Below are 13221 nucleotides of genomic sequence, written 5' to 3' on the forward strand. Positions count from 1 at the left end.
AATTAACCATTCCCCTAATGTCAGAAATATACATTGTATCTAATTTTTCAATACTGTAAATAATGCTTCAATAAATATATTTTTTGCACAAATGATTCTGGGTATTACTATTAACTTTTAAAAGCTACATAGTATTGTTTTCTTTTGATATATCTGGAGTTTATTTTGGTATATATTAATTTTTTTCCCTAGTGGTTCCTTCATTGTATCAGAATGATTTGTTTATTAATGATTCCTTTCTTTACTGACTTGTGATGATTCCTTTATCAGGATCTACTTTTGACTTATTTCTTCCATTCCATTCATTTCCCCTTCTACCGAATTTTACACTAATACCACACTGATAGGAGCTTGGCAATTCTAAGTAGCTTTATTAAAGTGACACAAGTAGTAAGCAGAGGCAGAATTTGACTCCAATTTTTGTTTCTGCTACCTTTGCTCTTCTACTAAAACTGGAAACATATTTGGTAACAATTAGGCCTCATTTCTACACATAGAGAGTCTATGTGTAGACCATACACATAGTTAATCTGTCATGAATCTCTTGTTATAGATAGTTTAACGTTTTATTTACCTTAGGGACTTTTCACCTGCCCTTGGCACTTTCTTACTTTTAAAACTGGGACCATTGGAAAGAAAGATATATTTTATTATACTTCTACCAAAAAAACTTCTCAAATTCTTTGACATGGTTGGAAACGAGACATTTTCTCTTTTCAGGACAGCAAGATACTGCCTGTGTGGACATATGTATACGTATATCTATATCCACACACTTACATATACATATATCTACATACACACACATAGTATAATATACACTTATATATATATATCCACACACACACACACGCACATAGTATAATATATAAATGAGTTATACCCTACATGTTCTAATTAAGACAGATAATCTTACCTGACATGTTGATATATTAACCCCCTCATAGGTATACCCTTTTGCACATGACACAGAAACTTGCTTATTCACACTGAAATCATCCCCATGAACAAGTATGTGTGTTATGCTTGCTGGCAAAGGACATTTCTTAGGACTGCAAGAGATTCTCTCAGGGAACCAACGACCATCTTTCTGACAGGTGAATGTGTCTATCTCTGTATCCATCATATAACCTTCTAGACACCTGCAACGCAAAAGTAAAAATGAGTGCCTTAAAGGGAGTGCAATATAGTTGGTGACTTATTCTTGGATTCAAGAAACTGTTATAAAGCTTAGTAGACATTTTATGTGATGTATTAAAAATGACTCAAATGTCAGGGGGATGGAGCTGCCTTGCAAAAACACCAAGAAAACAATGACAACCAGATGAATCCTTAGTTATCCGCATTAAGGATTAGCCAAGTCTAAAGTTGCTTTAAATGTTGTTGACATGATTTACCTTCGTTCTGGATAATATCATTATTAAATTTATTTTTATTATGAAAATATCTAACAGTTCAAGAAACTCTAGACGAAGTCCAAAATAGACTCAGATACTAGTAAGAATATAACACAATTAACATTTTTGGGGAATCTACTTTGTGCCAAATGAAGTCCTCTACATAGGGTGTGTCTTTTAATCCTGTTTAGTAGGTAGGTATCATGGAACAGTAGTATTGGTGTTCAAACTCAAGTCAAGCTGGCTCTAAAACCCTCTATGATTTTTAAAATTTGCATTTTTTCATTCAGCAAATGTTTACGGAGCATTTGTTAAATTCTAGTCACTGTTGTAATTGCTCTACAAATATGAACCCATTCTCATGTCAACCCTATGAATAGGTGTGATTATGCTCTTTATGCCCATTTTTCAGATGGTGAAACTGACACCAGGGAGATTAAATAACTTTCCCAGGAAGCGACAGAGCTGAGATTCCTACCTATGGAATCTGGCTCTAGAGTCCATGCTTTTACCACTATACTATTTTGCTTTTGTAATTAACTAACATTTATTGGGTGGATATATTTTTTAAATTTCACAAATTACCAGGCTAGGTAGCAGTCACAGGTTTTGCAAACTTGGAATGATCTGTTTACTAATAAGTGAAGATCTGAAGACAATCAACACACAAGGAAAAACAAACAGGAGAGTCTTGGGAAGCAGGTCTTATTGTGATTTCTCAAGCTATCTGAGACACCAACGTCCAAATAGAAAATTGAAAATGCATGTCAAAAGCGAGGAATAATTTTTGTTTTTCTTCTTGGTGCATAATCCACTATTCTTTAGGTTTCATTACAGTGACAATCCTCCCTTGGGTCTATTTCTTACTGTAATTAAGAGAAAATGAAGGTAGAGCTAAAATGTCTACAACAGACAAGCTTAAGAAGAGTTATTAAATTATTAATAAAATCTAAGAAGCCAATATGTGAAGGATAATCCATAATTCCTTCAGAGATATCAGTAAAATCTAAATTGATTTCGAGGGTTGAGATATATTTACACATTACAGGCATTTATTCCAATAAAAGTCTAATTTATAAATTCATTCCATATTTTCTCATCTTTTTTTAGTACGACATTTTAAGTAGAGAACTTTTCAGCAAAAATCACTATCTGTGCATTAAATGCTTAGTTTGCTCAGACAGCATAGGTTGGATGTCCCCTCAAGACCGTCTCCCTATTAATGTTAACCAATTAAAGTATGTGATTTTTGACCTGAATTCTTCAGCTTTTGCCTTATTCCCCCAACGTTTGCCTATATGAATATAATCATTAGGTGATACCAAAGAAACTTATCAGCATAATGTTTAAAAAAGAGCCTGTGATTTAAGAGATATTAAAGCTAGCTAGAGGATCTTGCTGTTCCATGAAGCGCAACAGAATATGAGAATTATATTAGGAACTACAGTCTGAAAGTGTAGAAATTTATTCTTACAAGTCAATGGATTTCTGCATAATTGTGGATAGAATAAAGCCAAGTGTTAAAAGCTTCAGTTTTTGGACAGCAGCCCAGAGAGGGTGTTTTCTTCCCAGTTAGCTAAATTTTTGACCTATCACTTTGCATTTTACAACCCTCCTGCCTGTGCCCCTTGGAGACTCTAGAGCCATGGTCTTACCTGAGTTTCACTTTACTTCCATAGGTGTGTACTTCTCCAGTTGCCACTGCACTGGAGACAGGTGGTGGGGGTCCACAGGACAGGGGCTCGCAGACAGGATAAGGCTGGCTCCACGTCCCTTTCTCCGTACAAATCAGATCTGAACTGCCTCGGATGACATACCCAGATCTGCAGTTGTAAGTTATCACATTTTCCTCCAAAGAGCCACTCTCACTGGTGAATGCATTTGGTATCGTTGGGGGAGAACCGCAAGAAGTGTGTTCACAGCGTGGGAAGCCAGAGCTCCATTGGCCATTGGCTTCGCAGGTGATTTCAGAAAGTCCCAGGAGCTGGAAGCCTTTGAAGCACTGAATCCGAGCTGCCTGTCCGCAACCAAAATCTGTCCTGTTGACTGCTCCATTTTGAATGACTGGTGGGGGACACGTGCAAGGCAGGCAGGAAGGTGGGCTGCCACTCCAGGAACTATTGGAGAGACACTTTCTTGAAGGACTTCCATGGAGCTTATAACCGGGAAAGCACTGATACTGTATATGCCCCCCATGATAAAAGGAGAAGCCATTAGGGAAGCCATGGGCAAGATCTTCAGGAGGGCCACAGCTGACTGGTTTACAGAGAGGAACCTGGGCATCCCAGTTACCATCTGATTGACAGATGAGTTTGGGGGCACCGTGCAACACGTAGCCGTCTTGACAATGGAACACCACTTTCTTCCCGAAGCCATAGTCCAGGCCATCCATCACCCCATTTGCCACCTGTAGTGGGGGGGAACACCTGACAGGCACACAGATGGGAGTCGTCCCACTCCAACTTCCATCAGCAAGACAAACACGACTGCTGGCCCCCTCCAGCAAGAACCCTTCATCGCAAGTGTACTCAACCTCTTTTTGGAATGTATACTCCTCTCCCTTTACCTGGCCATTTGCTGAGACTGGAGGTGAACCACAGTCCACAGGAATACAAACTGGCTCATTCCTATCCCAATTTTTATTTTCTTGACACGTTCTCCTGTCAGTGCCATTCAACACGTACCCGGGATTACACTCATAGTACAATGTGCTCAGGTACGTATAGTTGCTTCCTTTGATGGAGCCATTCATAACTAGATTTGGTTTGGGGCATGAGATGGCCTCACAGAGTGGGGAAGTACCACTCCATTCTCTATTCTGTAGACAAAGTCTTACGTCGGAGCCCACCAGAGTGTGCCCAGGTTTGCAGCTATACTGTATGGCACTGCCCATGGTAGCCTCTGTAAAATGCAAAAAGCCGTTTTCAGGAGCAACAGGCAGGTCACATTCCACTGAAATGCATGATGGCGCACTGCCATTCCAAGTTCCATCCTCCTGGCAGATCAGCACAGGGTTCCCCAAGAGTTCATATCCTGGATTACAGGTGTATGAAACCAGGGTGTTGTATCGGAATTTTGCTGAATGTGTAGCAAGAGATCCCTTTGTGTTTCCCCAGGTTTTAGCCACTGTTCCCAGATGATGAGGCGGGTGAGGAGTCAGATATGGAACTTCCATCATGTCTTCTTCTTGGTTAAAATATTCCTGGCCGTCTCTGACCTTAGTACAGTCTCCAAAATCAATGTGAGGGGGGAGACCGCAGTCTATGAGTACACATGTTGGGATGGAGCTTGACCATCCCGACTCTTCACAGGTCTGCATGGCGTGACCAGCTACCTGGAACCCAGGGAAGCAGCTGTAGATGATCATGGCACCATAGCTGTAATCTGCACCTTCTACGAAACCGTTTTCAATGGGATGTGGGGGATCACAGTGGATGGCACTGCAAGATGGGACATCCACATCCCAATCACCTGTCTCTAAACAGGTCAAGGCTTTGGGACCTTTGAGCCTGAAGCCCCGGTCACAAGAGTAGGTAATGGTCTGTCCATAGTGTAGGTTTGTGTAAGAGAATTTGCCATTCGAAATCTCCTTGGGCTTTGGGCACTCAATGGGCTTACAGGTTGGTTTTCTTCCAAGCCAGTGACCATTTTCCCCACAAAGAGTGGTAGAATTGCCCACCAACTCAAAGCCTGGCTTGCAGGTGTAGAGAGCTGTGCTCAGATAGGCAAGACCTTGCACGTCAATGATGCCATTGAGGATTTCCTCAGGTTGGGGGCATTCTACTGGCACACATTCTGGCAGTGGAGAGCTCCAGGTGCCATCAGCCTGGCAGAAGGTGGTAGGATCTCCTCTTAAGAAAAACCCATCCACACAAGAATACTTGACAGCACTTCCAAAATGAAGAGCAGAAGAAGGAGCAGGGACACCAAAGGAAATCAGCGGAGGAGGGAGGCAAAGAACCATCTTACAAACAGGAAAAGAATCATTCCACTGCTGGGATGGCAAGCATTTCAGGACAGAGGGGCCCTGGAGGGCGTTCCCTTCTTTACAGGAAAATGTCACCACTCCCACCTCGGTGGGCAACTCCTTCAAAACCAGTTGGTTCTCCAAGAGGGGTGGCTCTGGGCACTTGGCGGGCACACACTTTTGGTTTGGCTTCTTATTCCACTTGCCGGATTTCAGGCACGTCCAAGAATGATCACCAATAAGCTCGTAACCCTCATTGCAGAAAAACTGAACCTTGGACCCTACTTCAAAATTTTCTCCTTTCCTGTAGCCATTCTGGATTGGGGGAGGTTTTCCACAGTTGAGAGGGATGCACGACAGAGGGGATTCACTGTGCCAGTGGCGATTGGCTTGGCAGACAAATACAGGACTTCCGACTGACTTATAGCCTGGGTTACACCGGTATCTCACTTCACTCTCAAAGGTCCTGCCAGCTGTATGCTGCATAACAGGGAGAAAACAATGAAGTACAATTTGTATAACACGTAATATAACTGACAAAATACAGCAAATCACAGTAAAGAAGAACTAAACTAAAATGCCTATGTTAAAATGTATCAATTAAGACATAAGCAAATGAGGACTTGTATTTTTCCAATAGGTCCACTCTATTTTTTTTTATTTAAATAAACAAAAAGGATGGCAGAAGGTCAAATTAGGTAATCCCTACAGCAGAAATGTTGGCCACAGTGGTAAGCCCATAATAAGTAAAGATCAATAGTCTCTGAAACGACTGATGAGTTGATGGAGCAATACCAAAAATTATAAATTACTTGGTAAGTTAAAAAAAATCTCACCGACCAAAGCAGTGCTATAGTGTGTTGTTTTACTCACAGAAAAGGAAACATACACAAACATACATTTGTTTACGCTGTTAGATAATAAGAAAAACGCATTTTTTTATGGCTATGGACCTACTGTCAGAGTTTTGTGTTCATCCTTAATATAATTTTAAAAAATTGCACCATAACATAAGGGTGGAAAATAAAAAGTAATATTTTACCTTTTAAACAAACATTTAATATTCATACTCTCAACATTCAAATATATAAGTGAATAACATAGTAAGAGGTCATTTTTAGGCAGTACAAAGATGAATTACTTATGAAAACTTTAAAAAAGATTGCAATGGTTCTTTTGTTAATGGTACGTCTAGCTTCTGTGGTGCAGTGAACTTCTTGGTATTTGGACATGATTATTTGTTTTGTTTATTTATCTATTCCTTGGGTACCCCACATGCATGTAAACACCATGCCATCACAGACCTAATCCGTGTTATTAAATGCTAGATCTCCAGTGCTTACCTGGCACCTAGTAGGAGCTCCAGAAATATCTGTTAAATGAATAAATGAAGAAAGCCTCCTTACATATACTAGACACCTTCTTCCAATGGAAAGCTAATACCTCTGAGCAAAAGTCTTAAATAAAAGGCATTCACTGTTGCTTTAGAATATAAAGGAGAAAAGGTACTATGTAGGCGTGGGTTTTAAAAAAGTGTTTAATTAGAATACTATCTCTTTACAGTGACCCTTGATTTGGGGGAATAGATTGTTATTCCTGTTTTCTTGATAGATTTAATGAGAAGACACATAGCAACGAGAAAGGAGGATATGTGTGGATCTGACAAAACCCTTTGTCCTGATGAAATTACCTTTAAGTTCCCTAAAAGAAAACTGCAAAAACCACCTTATGGTGAATGGATGGTTTACCCCCATATTTTGTCTAAAAATAAGAAATGATAACAGATTTCTCTAGGTTCCATTTAGACCTTGATTTCTATAATAATAAACAATACATCCATCGTGGAATAACTTTTTATAAATCAAAATAGTATCTCTTAAAACTATTTTATTCTAACGTCATAGCTGGGCTAAAATATTGCTATAAAGTGTTTCAAGTGCCTATATGCTAGTAGAAGGTAGAAAGCTATAGATTAAAAGGATTCATGACCTCTATCAAATTCTCTCCAATATTTACCACCAATAGATTTAGCAGCTCCTGTTATTCACCTATTAGTCTATTCATGTCCCTGCTTCTGAATAAGCTACAACGGGCTGGCCCTGTAAACGATGAAAGCCATGGACACTTGTGAATCAGTCTCTTACCTCCAGAAAGCCATTCTCAACCTTTGGTGGTTCATTGCAAGATACAGGGTGGCATGTGGGTATGGGGCTACTCCACTGTCCCGTGGCTTCGCAGGCGCTCTTCTTCTCCCCTTTGATGTAGAAGCCCCTGTTGCAGCTATAAGCCACCACGGCTCCAAAACTGTAGTTTGATCCAATCGCATAGCCGTTCATGATGCGGGGTGGCTCTCCACAGCGCACGGGGATGCACTGGATGGACATGGGGGAAGGGTTCCACTGCCCACCTCTCAGACATTCAATCTTTGCTGAGGTGTTCAGTACGAAACCCTCCGTGCATTTGAAGCTCACAACTGAGCCTGCGGCAAATTTTGCTTTGCTCACAGATTCCAAGATGCTGTAGGAAACAGCAGGGGGCTTTTCACAAAAATGAGCTATACAACGGGGCACGGCCTGACCTTCTGGGGGAACCCACTTGCCCTGGGCATTGCAGAGGAGCTGGGAGTTGTCTGCCAGGCTGTAACCATCTGAACAATAGTAGAATGCAATGTCTCCAAATAACCGATGGGCAGTCTCTGGAGAGGCATGTTCCACACTGGGGGGCTCATCACAGGAGACAGCCAGACACTGCTGGTCACTTCTGCTCCACTTGCCATTGGCCAGGCACTCAATGGTGTCAGGACCGGCAAGGGTGTAGCTATGAGATTAGGGAGAAAGGAACAGTAACTAAGCACATTATTTGAGAAAAGGTGTTTGCATCTTCTTATTCTGCTTTTATTTTGTAAATCTTTCCACCAATAACTTTACTTTTATCCTTTATCCTTTAAAACAATATTTACTGTTTGAATTTGAGCTTATTGATCAAATGACCTTCATTTAAGATATACATCTTGTTATTAATATTAGGGCTTGTTCAGAAAGGGAAGTGGATTTTGCTATTTATACTACCAAATGTAAAATAGATAGCTAGTGGGAAGCAGCTGCATAGCACAGGGAGATCAGGTCGGTGCTTTGTGACCACCTAGAGGGGTGGGATAGGGAGGGTGGGAGGGAGATGCAAGAGGGAGGGGATATGGGGATATATGTATATGTATAGCTGATTCACTTTGTTATAAAGCAGAAACTAACACACCATCGTAAAGCAATTACACTCCAATAAAGATGCTAAAAAAAAAGAAACTCTAAAAATCGTTACACATTTCTTTAAAAATAAAAATGAGGACTAAGCTACGGTCCTGTCTGACTCAATTCAAAGTTGGAACTTCATCTATCTATAGATGATTTCCGTTGCTTAATTTGATCACTAGTCTTTGAAACAAAAGCTCTGATGAACCACAGGTAGCCTGCATATAACTCCTAGGTATCCACTTGCTCATAATCAATGAACTTTAAAGGAGGGATTATAATTTCATTCTTCATTGTTTCCTAAACCCTTAACCATGTGGTTAGCATTAAAAGCTGTGTCTGCATATGGCTCTGCTATTCAACCAGCACGAATAAATTTTGCTTTGTTTATGCACAGGTATTTCCCCATATATGATGATAGATTGATGACTTACAAAAATCTTAATTATGCTCAAGTGCTCTCTCAATGAAGCAGAACAAAATATTAGGATACGCAGTATTAGAATAATTACATTTGAGTCATTCTGATTTTCATTCTCACTTTTGTACTGAAGAGAAAGAGGACAGGGAGTTTGAAAGGACTGTCTAACATCCGATCAGTCCGTCGTCTTGATGATAATGAAGCGTAAGGGGACTAAAATAATTTGGCACCAATTGAACCCTGTTTAGAAATATTAATTTCTTCATTTTGCAGATGAGTGACTGGTTGTTCAGACAGGCTAGGAAATCTGCTGAGAGTCACATGGGTGCAAGCAGCAGAGGTAGGATCGGAATTTGTTTACTGGATTCCAACCCTTCTATCTTTCCCATGATGTTGCTCTATCTCTCTTCCTTTTTTTTTTTTTTTTTAGGAGATGACTCTCCCTTTGTATGTATGTATGTATGTATGTATTTATTTTAACATCCTTATTGGAGTATAATTGCTTTACAATGGTGTGTTGGTTTCTGCTATACGACAAAGTGAATCAGCTATATGTATACATACATCCCCATATCCACTCCCTCTTGCGTCTCCCTCCCACCCTCCCTATCCCACCCATCTAGGTGGTCACAAAGCACCGAGCTGATCTCCCTGTGCCATGCAACTGCTTCCCACCATCTATTTTACATTTGGTAGTGTATACATGTCAATGCTACTCTCACTTCGTCCCAGCTTACCCTTCCCCCTCCCCGTGTCCTCAAGTCCATTCTCTACGTCTGCATCTTTATTCCTGTCCTGCCCCTAGGTTCATCAGAACCATTTTTTTTTTTTAGATTCCATATATATGTGTTAGCATACGGTGTTTGTTTTTCTTTTTCTGACTTACTTCACTCTGTATGACAGACTCTAGGTCCATCCACCTCACTACAAATAACTCAATTTTGTTTCTTTTCATGGCTAAATAATATTCCATTGTTGTGGAAAAGCTCAGTTCTTTGTATAAGAATCTGAGCTGAATAAATTTTTGGATGGCTTCTGTCTTAAAGGATCCAGGAAAATATACAAAGACAGTATGTTACAAGCATAATTTTATTATTAAAAATACATTGCCCTAGGTCTGAGTGCCTAGACTCTGCTATTCCTGTGTAGAATGTGCTCCATTTATAGGGGCTCTTTTTTTTGGGTCCCCTTCAATTTATTTTATCAATGTTTTGTAGTTTCAGTGTACAGATTTTTCACATCCTTGGTTTAATCTTTTTTTTTATACAGCAGGTTTTTATGAGTTATCTATTTTATACATATTAGTGTATATATGTCAATCCCAATCCCCAATTCATCCCCCCCCACCGCCAGCTTTCTCCCCTTGGTGTCCATACGTTTGTTCTCTACATCTGTGTCTCTATTTCTGCTTTGCAAACTGGTTTATCTGTACCATTTTTCTAGATTGCACATATATGCGTTAATATACGATATTTGTTTTTCCCTTTCTGACTTACTTCACTCTGTATGACAGATTCTAGGTCCATCCACCTCACTGCAAATAACTCAGTTTCGTTCCTTTTTATGGCTGAGTAATATTCCATTGCATACATGTACCACATCTTCTTTATCCATTCGTCTGTCGATGGGCATTTAGGATGCTTCCTATAGAGGCTCTTGATGTTTTATATTTTTATAGCACAATTTACAGCCTTTGCACACTTTGAACCATGCATCATTATTTTCATGGGGTCCTTTGATGTTGCTACTGTATTTCATTGGCTGAAGTTTATAGACATCACCTGAGACATCCCTGATTTATTAGGATCCATTGTGCCATCTATAGAGTGCTTCCTTTAGGTAATGGGACTGACTGCTTTGAGGCAGAAGCCTCTGCCTCCAGAATCTTCCTTATTCCTCAAAGCCTCTTGAGGACACAGGAACAGAGTTTTGTATTCTGGTAGCACTTCATTAGGCCTCTGACCCCTGATCTGCTGGAAAATCTCCACCAATGACTCTTCCCTAATGGAAAATCACAGCAAAAAGCTCTTCTGTAATATAATGGAAGACTACCACTAAATACATGTATCTTGAATAAATGAATTTAAAGACTGCATTTTCAATACTATCCATACTTTCCTAGAATTGACACCATCCCTTTCTCTGACTTAAGAACTTGACTTTTCTTTATGATTCTCAATCAACATTTAGTTCTTCATTAGGCAATTAGGCCATGCTGTGTGCAAGAATCCCTTCCCTCGTGTACAAGGCAATGTCAGTGCATGTACTTTGTGTCCCAGATGAAATAGCTTTTGAGGGGAGTCGTGAAAGAAGCAGGAAAGGAAGAAAAGTAACAGGAGCAAAGAAATGGGAGTGTGATATAGCTGGGGGCTTCTGGGGACTTACAAGTAGTTAGGAATGGCCTATGAACATCTGGAAAAGGAAGCAGTGGTCACTAGGATCTTGTGTGTTTTTGACAGTTGTGATGGTTAATGGGTGAAGATGTGTCAGGCACAGATTAACTGGAAATGGTTTTTGAGAGTTCCTTTGACAAGGATTCTCATAAGATTTTAGCAGAAGAAATGCTGCTAGAACAGAAAGATATTTAAGTGGCTTATTAACTGGATGACCCAAAGAGTATTATTGGTTAATAGAGGTAAGCTAGTTGGGTGTTTCATATCTTCTGATGTCACAGAACTCTGTCCTTAGCCCATCAGTTTGTAAGCAACACATAACTGTAGGGTGAAGGGTAAGGGTTTTAACAGGGCAGTTCAATGTTTCTAATCTTACTAGGTAATATTTAACAAAGATAAAATGGGAGGTCTTGTATATAGATAATAAAGAAAAACTGCACAAAGGGAAACCTGGCTTAGTGGCAGCCAATGTGAAAGACTTTAGCTTCCTTGAATGAGTTGAATGAGTCAATGGTGACATCCTTAAAAGGGTTACTGCATCTTTAGAAACTCATTTATCCGGAAAGAGAAGAAGAGAAATGAAATAAATCGCCATGTTTTAAGTACCACGTGTCAGTCCCTAGACTTGGTGTTTTTCTCTCTCTTGCAGTTACATTCTAATTTGCACATTCAGCTCTGGGTATCACAATTCAAAAAGAGCTATAGACCTATTGGAACAGGCTCAGAGGACAGTGACTCTGAGGGTGAACAGACTTGGAATCGTGTCCATCGATGAGAAAGAGAAAGGCAGATTTGAGGTTGGGCTGGCTGAAATGTCTGTCTCCCTACACCTTCACTTCCAAAGCTGCAAGCCTGGCATCTTAACCAGAGTGTAGGATCGTTTTTTAGTCATGGAAATGTTATGAAGGGGCTGGGATCCCTTACTGAAACCTCTCAATTAGCTCTAATGATCCATTTGTAGAACCTTGGGGCCAAGCTATCAACACTTGAATGGCTGGCATTTCAGAGGAGCAGAGGAATTTACACTGAGTGGCTTCAAAAATAAATAAATAAAGCCAGTGCTTTAGACTAGACAGCATATTCAGTGAAGATGGGGACAGAGGCTTATCAAAAATAACTGTCTTCTGAAACATATATATCAGTTAGCCTTTTAAGATGCTAAAGAAGGATATATTCTCTGAATGGCAAAAAAAAAAGAGGAATTAATTTGTAGTTATTGCCTAGATAGAACTATAACTGGTCTCTGATCAAACAGCCACACCATTTCATTATGTTAGAAATCTAAATGAGTGTTAAGATTTCTGGAAGACATATTCCACCTGCTTATGTAAAAGAATCACTTAAAAATGATAAAGTTTTGTACAGATGATAAGATACATTCTATATATGTTGGCTACTAAAACAGGAAAAATTGGAATTGGTACAAATCTAAAACATTGAAATATTTAATTTTACTCTGTGTGACCTTTTGTATTCTCATTCAAGAGACACTGGGGACACCCTTGCAGCCTGTTATTAAAAATCAGGCCATATGGGGCTTCCCTGGTGGCGCAGTGGTTGGGAGTCCGCCTGCCGATGCAGGGGACACGGGTTCGTGCCCCGGTCCGGGAAGATCCCACATGCCGTGGAGCGGCTAGGCCCGTGAGCCATGGCCGCTGAGTCTGCGCGTCCGGAGCCTGTGCTCTGCAACGGGAGAGGCCACAACAGTGAGAGGCCCGCGTACCGCAAAAAAACAAACAAACAAACAAACAAAAAAAAAATCAGGCCATATGTATTATAAAACAAGTTGTTTTCCTCC

At 40.2% G+C, this 13221-nt stretch overlaps 1 protein-coding gene across 1 annotated transcript in view; it reads right to left on the reverse strand.

Moving 5' to 3' along the window:
* Positions 1-13221, reverse strand: part of SVEP1 (sushi, von Willebrand factor type A, EGF and pentraxin domain containing 1) — a 183607-nt gene that overhangs the window by 29747 nt on the left and 140639 nt on the right. Inside the window, exons 37-39 of the mRNA XM_029202810.1 lie at positions 7509-8181; positions 3053-5844; positions 917-1142 (exon numbers count right to left, since the gene is read on the reverse strand). Of these exons, the coding sequence (XP_029058643.1) occupies positions 917-1142; positions 3053-5844; positions 7509-8181 (3691 nt within the window). The remainder of the gene's footprint in view (positions 1-916; positions 1143-3052; positions 5845-7508; positions 8182-13221) is intronic.

Source organism: Monodon monoceros, unplaced genomic scaffold, assembly GCF_005190385.1.
Source record: "Monodon monoceros isolate NGI ecotype Baffin Bay Population unplaced genomic scaffold, NGI_Narwhal_1 Super_Scaffold_5, whole genome shotgun sequence".
NCBI classification, from domain to species: Eukaryota; Metazoa; Chordata; class Mammalia; order Artiodactyla; family Monodontidae; genus Monodon; species Monodon monoceros.